The sequence below is a fragment of the Nuphar pumila genome, chromosome 10 (genome assembly GCF_984573655.1).
Source record: "Nuphar pumila chromosome 10, dmNupPumi1.hap1.1, whole genome shotgun sequence".
Lineage (NCBI taxonomy): Eukaryota > Viridiplantae > Streptophyta > Magnoliopsida > Nymphaeales > Nymphaeaceae > Nuphar > Nuphar pumila.
This window is the reverse complement of record NC_143258.1, coordinates 2,037,874-2,049,133: the sequence shown is the minus strand read 5'-3', so window position 1 is coordinate 2,049,133 and position 11,260 is coordinate 2,037,874. Positions and strand designations below refer to the sequence as shown.

The 11,260-nt window shown below is 39.8% G+C and overlaps 1 protein-coding gene across 1 annotated transcript; it reads right to left on the bottom strand.

Moving 5' to 3' along the window:
• Positions 1-380: 380 nt before the first annotated feature.
• Positions 381-3,113, bottom strand: LOC149823218 (7-deoxyloganetic acid glucosyltransferase-like). The gene is made up of 2 exons (XM_090019903.1): positions 2,586-3,113; positions 381-1,300 (listed from the first exon to the last, which is right to left on the bottom strand). Exons 1-2 carry the CDS (start codon positions 3,109-3,111, stop codon positions 381-383), a joined length of 1,446 nt encoding a protein of 481 aa, XP_089876029.1. The 5' UTR covers positions 3,112-3,113.
• Between the last annotated feature and the right edge of the window lie 8,147 nt (positions 3,114-11,260).

Genomic DNA, 11,260 nt, shown 5'->3' with positions numbered 1-11,260 from the left:
AGTAAGAGTAAGTTGATACTTCTGGTTTTATATGTTGATATTTTTCTTGCAAGTAATGATTTAAGCGTGTTATATGAAATAAAAAGATTTATTTCATTTAATTTTGACATAAAAGAACATGGGTGAAGCTGCATATGTCTTTGAAATTGAAAGCTTTCAAGTTAGAATTAAGGTTTTCTTTGACCTCTTAGAAATCCTATATCCTTAAGGGTTCTTAAAAATATAAAATGAAAAATTATTTTTCGGCACCCATAATAAAGGTTGCTTAAAAACAAACAAACAAAGCATGATGATGAAAGAATGGTTAGAAAATAAGAAAAAAGGCTTTTGGGCGAAATTGCTTTAGAGTTTTTTGAATTTCTTTGTTGTCAGTACAGAACCTAATGCACCATGCTTTGCATGTGTCTCAACAACCTTTTCAAGTTGCTAAGCGATGACCCTCCTTCCTCAACGCTCTTCCATGCATACTCTTTCATCCTCTTGGCATTTCCCTTAAATTCCTCACTCCTCTTGCTCATCAACTCTTGCACCAAACTCTTAATGGTATCCCTAGAGCACGTATCTTTCATATCAATTCCTACCTTCCAAACATGGCTAACAAACCTGCTGTTGATCTGTTGGTCAGCAAAGAAAGGCCAGCACAACATCGGAACTCCACAGCTGATGCTTTCTAGCGTTGAGTTCCACCCACTATGCGTCAAGAAGCCACCAACCGAGGGGTGGGCCAGCACCTTCTCTTGTGGAGCCCACTGAACCAAGCACCCCCTCTCTTTCACCACGTCCGACAACTCATTGGGAACACCACCAGCTTCTCCAGCGACCAAATCCCGCCGGACGACCCACAGAAACGGGAACCCGGCGTCGACCAAGCCGTGGAAGAACTCCATGAGCTCATCTCGAGTGATTTGTGTAAAGCTCCCGAAGCTAACGTAGATGACAGAGTTGCACTCCCAACGATCAAGCCACTCCATGCAGGAGCGGTCTTCCTTCCACAGGCTCCCTGTCCCGGAGGAGATCGGATGGCACAGGGTTCTCGATCTTAGGAGGGCGTGGAGTGGCCCTATCGTGTAGAGGGCTGGGAAGTGAGCCTGCAGGTGGGCGAGTATGGGGCGTTCTAGATCGTCGAAAGTGTTGAGGATGAGCCCCGTGGCTCGAGCGGAGCTATTGGTTTCGGTGGTGAGGAAGGTGAGGATTGGATCATTGAGGTCTTTGGCTCGGCAGGAGATGGGGAGGTCTCTCATTCGAACCAGACCATCCATTCCCGGTATGCATCTCGTCAGCCTGTTCAGGTCTTTTTCATCTGCCAACAAAAGAAGAGGTCAGATCAGGTGATATGTCCAAACACAAAAACTATGAACGGTGGTGATTTCAAATTACAAAAACTTTGTGTTGTGTTTTAACATCTCACTTGATCCGACCTCACAAAAAAGCAAGGCTTTGAGATGGGGAGGAGATCCCCGAGTACATCGTGAGGTACTCGGTCCAATCACTTCATGCCAACCATCCATTTGCATGGGAGGAGGGTCCTATTAATAGACAACTGGGCTCCACTCACCCCCCTATGGGTTCCATTTTTTTTGTACAAAACAAAAAAAAAGAGTATGATTTTTAAACTAATAAAATTTGATATTTTTTTTATAACCATTGGTTTTGAATTGCTAGAAAAATCCTAAAGGTCAGGTTTTTGGCAATTCAAATGCTAATATTCACTAAATGGACTATATAGATCACATCTATGTGGTCAGATTTGATCAAAATAGCTTTCATCAATGACATCCCATGATGGGGCACAACCATACATTATAGGGATGATAAACGGGATGAGTGTACTTGAATTGATAGAATAGAGAACAAGAAACTGCAAAAAATAGGCATCTAAAAATACGTGTGACTATATAAATCAAAGAAGGAAGTCAGGATTTTTTGCTTGAAAACTAACTCAGCAAGTGGGTAATAAATTTTGATTTATTACTTTTCCAAGTGGGATTTGTGCTAAGGAGACTACATAATCTTGGTTAACCCTTTTTTTTCACTTTTTTCGTGGTTGGGGCCTGGGGGGATGCGGTCTTTGAAAGATTGATTCGCTTAAAGTCATTTCTAATTGTTTGTGACACTGCTTGGATCTATTTCATTTACTATCTTTTTAATTTTCTTGTCACCAAAAATTCAGTGATGCATTTAATTATGTATTTTTTCAGATGGAAAAGGGAAATCTCAGTGAATATGGATATAGAGAGAAATTAAAAAGCATCAAAACAAAGAAACATGTAATAAAGAAAAAAGATGATTCGACAGAATTTTGATATAAAATGAAGTGAAATAAAAAAGTTGTGTTCAAATGTTGACATACTAAAAGCTAATAATACGTTGAATCTATTGTGTTTTTTTCATGCTCTTCTTGTTTGTTAAATTTATGATGATACATTTTAAAAAATAGTGATATTTGCAACAACTTGGTCTCAGATATCCATTCTAAAAAGTAAATTATCCACCAAGTTGATTTTGAGTAAAAACAGTGGCTTTTAAACCCAGCTGATTGTAAGTCAAGTAAAAAGAAAGCCTAAGAACAAGTAGATAATGAGTACCTCTAATTGGCATCTCCCCTTTTTCAATGAGCCTTGGTACACATAAATACGCCCACACGCTGCAAGCACTAACAGTCCGAAATGCAAATGCTGGAATTCCAAATTCCCCGGCGACATCAATTGTGAAAGACATAATGCCATCGACGATCATGCAAGAGATCTCCGGCCAGTGACTGCACCCTGAATTTCCAGATTCAGAGACCAACATCTCTCTGAACAATTCCCTTGTTTTTGTTTGCAGTGAGGTGAACAACTCCATCAACCGGTCCGCCGATCTCGGGTGGTCCGGCGGCATCCCGTCGGAGATGGTATGGAACCGAAAGTTGGGAAGAGAAGAGAGTTGAGAGAAGAGATCTGAGGATTGAGAGAGCCGGTGGTGGTTGTGCTCAGAATTGAGGAAAGTGATACGGAAGTCAGAGAGGGAGAGGATGAGCTCAGCCAGCTTGAGCATGGAGTTGACATGGCCTTGTGCTGGGAAAGGGAAAATGAGGACGTGGGGAATTGCTGTTTCACTTCTCTCAGCCATGATCTTCAATACTCTGCTATTGGAATTGAGAGAGAGAGAGAGAGAGAGAGCTGGGGGCAAGTGATGGTCATATTGCACATAGATATTATATATATTCCATGATTCCATCACCACCCACGATGGAGGTGCACGTGCACGATGTAGACAGTGAGAGATGGGCAAGGTCAGGGATGTGAACTGGTTGGGTTTACCCGGACCCGAACCATACCAATTAACCCTATCGGGTTCGGATGTGATAAAAAATAAGCAGACCAGATTAAGACCCAAGTTTGGACACAAAGGTACGATTAATACGTGAATCTGAGTATAGATTGTGAAAATTTATGCTAGACCTGAGTTTTGATTAAGACCCGCGAATTTTCAATAAAAAAAAGGTAAAAATAGTATTTTACTGGGTATGGCCTGGGTCTAGTTCATGTAGTTCTTATAGGGTCGGGGTATAGTTTCTTTTATGGTGAGTTTGATTAGACTTGAATTCGGACCTGATACCATACTTGAAAATCGAGGTTTGGTCTGGTTTCACCTGGGTCCGAACTGACACTAATGGGGCCAAGTGATGTCACATTGCACATGGACATTATATTCCATCACCATCACACATTTTTCACTATGGAGGTGCAGACACATCATTTTTGCTTTACAATACAGTCATTTTGGTTGAATATAACCTGAGATGTAGTTTATAAGGATGCACAATGAACCGAGTTAGCTCGAACTCGACCCGTTTACAAGATCGGCTTGATCAAGTTCAAAAAAACAAATGAGTCAAGCTTGAATAAGGGTTCAGCTGATCAGTACACAAGCTGACCTTGAATAGACAGTCTAGCTTCGATAAGCTCGGTAAGCCCGATTAAGCGCGGCTCGCATAGTGACATGAAGAAATTAAATTTTATATGTATATGAGTTTGTTTATAATGTAAATACAAATTGAGGTCTTACCTTAATGGGTAATTTATAGGTCCACTTTTAAAGTGTTGTGGATTCAAATCCCACCGATTTCCTCTCTTTTGTAGTACTTTTTGCACATGTCAAAAGTTTTTCAAAAATGCTTTAAATTAAACCTTTTAAAAATCCTTTTCACACATATTTCAAAACCTTTTAAGAATGCTTTAAATTTAAAAACACTTTAAAATGCTTTTTACATGTTTTCAAACTGCTTTTTAAATGAAAGGTATTCAGCTTGAGCTGAGCCGAGTTTGAACTACAAGATCTCTTTCTCGACCCGAGCCAGTCCAAGCTGGGCTCGAACCCGGCTTGTGTACATCTTGTATACAATATGATCACAACTGCTCTCAAGACAGCTGGGCAGACATTGAAATTGGAGAGACCTAAAACATATGGTGGATAAAAATAATAGTTGGTCGCCAGTTGTCACAGTTACTATCATTTAAAACTTTTATGTATTCATTAAATGTATATATGAAACGGTTCAATTTTGGCAGTTCCATGAATGATGTTTAAATGTGCACCATGAGTGACCAATAATGTAACTCAATGTTGACCATGGTAATGAACTGCATGACAGAGATTGTGCCTGACTGCCTCTGGTAGGACACGTACAAATGACCGTGTCCCTGTGACAGAAATAAAATAGGGCAAGGAAAAGAAACTTAGAATAAAATAGCACATTAGTCATCCCAATTCATAAGTTTCATGTCAGTTACCTCATGCGGCTAACTGATCATAGCACGTTGTTCTTGGATGGGCTCAAATATTTTGGGCCCTTTCTCTTAGATTCTTATTCATGTCTATGTTATATATATATATATATAATTTTCTCATTTTTAAGTCGATTTCTTGTCTTTTCTGATTAATGGCTTTTTCTTTTCTCTAAAAAAAAAATTATAGTAGTCGGCACAGTTGAAAAGTGGAGAGTTTGGTGGATAGATTTAATAGGGTTAAAACATAAAAGTTTGGCAGTCATTTGATGGTAAAATGTTTGCTTGGAGAAAATATCTAGTTCTAATGCTGGTACAGTACTACTGAGTATATATATATATATATATATATATATATATATATAGGAAAATGTGTCCGTGCTAAATCAATTTGGTGCTAAATGGGTTTTTCTGCTTCTCCTGTACTTTTTATGCGGTTCCTGCCCCATAAATGTGTTGGACATGGTCAATTTACTAAGAATCCACACTTGGATCATGTGTTTTGGATGAAAAAAAACGATGTTTGGAGCCTCCAAAATTTACAAAGATTTTGGACCGTTGATTTTTTGAACTTTATAAAAACCACCAATGTGTTGGAATCAAACTCTTCAAGGGCTGATCCTTCTAAAATCAAGTACATAGATGACATCTGTGGGGTCAGAATTTAAAAATAAAATGAAAAAGCACGAAAAACCCATTTAGCACGGGGTTTAGCACCAAATTAGTTTAGCAGGGATCCATTACTCTCTCTCTCTCTCTCTCTCTCTATATCTATCTATCTATCTATCTATCTATATATATATATTATATATATTAGTAATGATACGGGAGCACCTACAAAAGATCCAAAGATGTGATGCATGTAGAAATATAGTTGCTCCTATTTTTAAATATGCATGGAATTCCTTAAATGACACACTCTCTCATCATTTCTCATGCAACTGCCTTACAAATTCACTTTTTTTTTTCATCTTTTCCCATACCACCCCTTTAAATGTCTCTCTCTGTCTCTCAAATAGAGATAATCGTTATTGGACATGAACACGGATAATAGGACCATTCACTACCTACTGCAAAATAGTTAATATATATAGTCCTTTAAATCTTGAAGTCATCAAGTTTGGCCAAAAAATGAGCCAATAATTTCAACTCACCTCCATTCCACTTTCATAAACGACCATCTCAACACCATTCTTCCAAACAACTATCATGGCAGTAGTTTGACCAAATTTAAACACAAATCTGCAATTCCTGTATATCCCCAGCTATGAAATCCATCCCAAGCATAGCTGAGTGATTTCAACATGTATGTGTTTGTCATGGTTCATTATAATAATTCATTCCCTAAAACGAGCAATTTATGTCATTTATGGCTTGATCTCTCTCTCCTAGAAGGCACTTACAACTTCTTACTCAATCAGCAGGTAACAGAAGATACATGGTTATTAATATCACAGACACCTGCTTCCAAATCTCTTTAATGATGTAATAGGATTCTTCAATGTAAATGATTTACATGCCTTGGAGCATTTTTGAACAAATAGGACTGGTGGCAATACTCCATTGTATCCTTTGGGCCAGGATTTTGATCTGTAATATGAAAAGGAAATATAAAAAATAAAATAAGTGGAGCAATCGTTTTTGAGAGTTGGAAATTAACTTTTTTTTTATTAGAAAACCAAAAGACATACAACTACATGGATGATGTCACCTGAGCCCATGTCCAATATCCACTATGGTATCTACCGTATCAAAAGTTGTGCGTTTTTGGCCTCAAATAAATTTTTTTTAAAAGGCAAGCTGGGGTTAGGCATAGGGATGTCTGTGGACTAGGACGGGGGACATGGTCTCCACCCCCACTCTGTCTCAAAATCCTGCCCTCCATCCTCGCCTCCATCCCCATACAGGGTTTTGATTCTAACCTCCATCCCCGTTTCATCTCCTCCATTCCCGGTCCAAACGAGGCGAGGCGGGGAAGAGCCCCGTTTTCCCCGGTCCACTGCCATCTCTAAAGAAGGATTGGGGACGGAGCGGGGCGGGGCGGGAGAAAGCTCAAGTCCATTCCCGCCTCCATCCCCACATGGGTTTTGATTTTAACCACCATCCCCATTTCGTGTCCTCCATTCCTGGACCAAACGGGGCAAGGCAGGGCAGGACCCCGTTTCACCCCGGTCCACTGCCATCCCTAGTTAGGCAAGACCCCCTACTAGTAATAGAAGGATACCATTGGGATTTGATCTTGCAACGTCCCAACGCAAGGTGACGTGCACTAACTGCTCCTACCAGACAAGCGGCCTCAAATATTCATTTTGGTGCTGATGTATCAGAGGTGCAGGTCCTATTAACCAAATGAAACTTTAAAGATGTGTTCTGCGTGGTTCAAATTTTAGAGATGGGCTTTTAAATCATGTCTTTTTTTGATAAAAAAAAATATAATTATTGAAAAATATTGCACATTGTGAGGTATAGATTTTTCAAAACTCATAAAAGCACCTACACCTAAACCATGTAGATCCATTTGTATTCGTTGAAAACAGCAATAAAGAAAAAACAATCATTTGTAAGCCATGCGGACCTAACCAAATCTGAATCCTTGGGTCCCTATCTAAGATCATCTTTGAGATGTATTGCACGTGAGTTGTTAAGCTTATTAATTTTTTTGACGACGAGGAACCCTTGCCGAAAACCCCGGGTGGGGCTCCACGACCACTCTGCCTTACGTGGCCCATCTCTGGAAGCTACGAACACACCCGTACGCCAACGAAGTTTGATCTGTGGTCTTCAACTCAACACCTTCACAACCCCGTGCTGGCCACGCAGGCGACACATGGCTTCCCACTAAGCAAGATATTGTATGATCACTAATTATCTTACGCTTCTCACTAAGCAAGATATTGTACGATCGCTTATTATCGTGCAAAATCTGTGTAGTCTTGCAAATCAGTGCGTGAAGGCTGATGAATTGGGAAAATGGGTTTGACCACATAAAAGACAATTCTGATTACCTTCAACCAGTACGAAGGATGATGCCTTCCATTATAAACAAAAACAAAAACAAAAACATAGCTTAACTTTTGGCTTATTGACAAACACATGTCTATTTTTTGAGGTATTAAAAATACATGAAATGTTATTTAGCGATGGAAATTTATCACAGAAATAATCTCTCACAACGTTGCAATGGATTAGCGAGAGAAAGCTATCCATCCCTAAAATTTGAATTAGTTGCGGAATTTGCGACAAATTTTTTTTGTCGTCAATGCTGTCGCTAATTTTTTTAAATTGATTTGGCGAACTAATAAGATGCCTAATGAGTGGAGGAAGAATACTTTGGTGCCTTTATATAAGAATAAGGGTGATATACAAGATTGCACAAACTATCGTGGTATAAAACTCATGAGTCATACTATGAAACTTTGGGAGAGGGTGATTGAGTCTAGGTTGATGAAGGTTGTCATGATAACAGAGAATCAATTTGGTTTTATGCATGGAAGATCAACTACGGAAGCTATACATCTTCTTAGACAACTTATTGAAAGATATAGAGAGAGGAACAAAGATTTGCATATGGTTTTTATTGATTTAGAGAAGGCATACGATAGAGTACCTAGGGATGTTCTCTGGTGGACAATGATGAAGAAAGGTGTTTCTCTCAAGTACATTAGTATAATTAAAGATATGTATGAAGGAGTAGTAACCAATGTCCGCACTTGTGGAGGGGTGACAACCACTTTTCCGATAACAGTTGGGTTACATCAAGGATCTTTTTTAAGCCCTTTCCTATTTGCGATAGTGATGGATGAACTTACGAGATCAATTCAAGAAAATGTACCATGGTGTATGTTGTTTGCTGATGATATTGTTTTGATTGATGAGTCTAGAGCTGGGGTTAATGATAAGTTAGAATTATGGAGACAGACATTGGAAGCTAGAGGTTTTAAGTTGAGTAAGAGTAAGACTGAATATATGGAATGTCGGTTTAGTAAGCAACGAAGTAGTGATGGGAGTGTAGTGAAGCTTGGTGAGCAAGAAATACCGGTGAATGATTATTTCAAATATTTGGGATCCATCATTCAAAAGTATGGAGAAATTGATGAAGATGTAAATCATAGGATAAAGGTTGGGTGGATGAAATGGAAAAGTGCAACTGGAGTGCTGTGCGATCGTAAAATGCCATTGCGGTTGAAGGGAAAGTTTTATAGGACGACTATTAGACCCGCTTTACTATATGGTATAGAATGTTGGGCTGCCAAGAGACATCATATTAAAAAAATGAGTGTAGCTGAGATGCAGATGCTTAGATGGATGTGTGGAAATACAATAAAAGATAAGATTCAGAACGAGGAGATACATAAGAAGGTAGGTGTTGCACCCATTGAAAATAAGATGCGAGAGAATCGTTTACGGTGGTTTGGACATATTCGGCGAATGCCTAATGATGCTCCAGTTGGAAGGTTGGAGAAATGGGAAAATATATTAGTTAAAAGAGGTCGGGGTAGGCCTAGGAAGACTTGGATGGAGATGATAGGAAAGGATATGAATGCTTTGAACCTCACCGAGGACATGGCATTGGATAGAAATGATTGGAGGAAAAGGATTCATGTGGAAGACCCAAAATGAATTTCTTTTTTGGTTCATATCGTTGACCCCAATTGTTTTGGGATGAAGGCGTAGTTGTTGTTGTTGTTGTTGTTGTTGTAATGCTGTCTTTAATTTGCGTCGGATTAGCGACGGACAAATTTTGTCTCACACTCTATCGCAACTTCACGATGGATGAGCAACACCATTTTTTCATCGCTACTCCATCACAAATTTACGATAACATTTGCGACGAACTTTTTTCATTGCTAATCTGTTACTAAATAACCCATAAAACCCTAATATGAGCCTTTTTTTTCTCTTTCTGTTTTATTCTGTCATCCGTCACCCATCATTTGCCGCCCGTCGCCCGCCACCCATTGGCCGTCACCAGTCACCCGCCGCTCTCTCCTTCACCTCCTCCTTCTTCCCTCACTCCATCTCTCGCCACCATGTATCGTCGCCGTCGACCCCCGAGCACCAACACCGTTGTGTGCCATGTGCGGATGACCCGACGACCCCCAAACAACCCGATTCGTTGAGAGCACCGACCCCCAACTGGGCTCTCACCCTCTCCAACGCCGTGTGCTGACATCGCCGACCCCCAAGCACCGACGTCGTCGTGTGCCACCGTTGCTGACCCCCAAGCACCAATGCCACCGTGTGCCGTGTGCCGACGACCTCTAAACAACCTGATTCATTAACAATGCCTCATAGTGCGACAAAGTCTGAACACGACTGGGCACTCACCCTCTCCTACGCTCCCTTCCAGGGGACTTGGGTCCAGTTCGTTGGTGAAGACGCTTCTACAGACTACAACTCGGTAGGCGAAGCCTACCGATTCTCAACTTGAGCTATTCTCGGTTTGCTCGTTGTTAATAGGGGAATCATTGTAAGTTTCTTTTCCTCCGCTTATTGATATGCTTAAACTCAGCGAGTGGCCTCACCTGACCTGGGGTCGCTAAGCTGAGACGAGTAATCGCCTTTAGAGTTCCAACAAACTTCTGACACTTCATGCGAGTTGCGGCAATCCACAGCACACAGAGTGCACAACTATGGTAATCCCCCGCTTGCCTCACCGCATCGTGCTGTGAGCCAATATTTCAGCCGACGACATACCGATAAAAAAAGCACCGCAAGCCAATCCTTCGTTTATACATTTGTGCTTTGCAGGTACGTAGCTGAGCTAATTACACGATGCTTAGTGCTAAGCATCGCATGCGGCTAAGAATGCTAATGCAAAAAAAAAAAATGCAAAGACAAAAGCACGCAAATCGGGTAAATACCCGTGGTGAATAAGTGTTGCAGATGCATCATAGGTTATGTAATTTCTTAAATGCAACACTTTTCTGTTCACACAACCACTTAATTGTGGATATTTAGGACTCCTTTGATGGAGTTCGGAGATCATGCAGAGCATGATTTTAATGTATGAAAATAGAAGCACTCTTATTTTTGGAGTTCGAATTTCATGTTAGTCATGGTAGTACTTAGCGGGATATTAGAGTGTGTTTGCTGCAGGTACATGTTTGACATTGTTTTGATATGAATAATTTAAATGTGTTGCAATGTTTAATGTGACTGTATTCATGCTTGCATGAAGTTATTTTCAATTTGATTATGCCTTTCATGTAAAATTGTATCATGAAAACATGCTTTAAATGAATGTATCGTGTTGATGAATATGATTTCATCATTCTAAATATCCTTGTGATGAGTGTAAATATGATGTGATGGTTTTGCACATGAAAATATTAAGTTATCAACCTTTGTATCATAATTCTTGTGATTGAATGACATCACACACGCACACACACACACACACACACACACACACACACACATATATATATATATATATATATATATATATATATATATATATATATATATATATATATATATATATATAT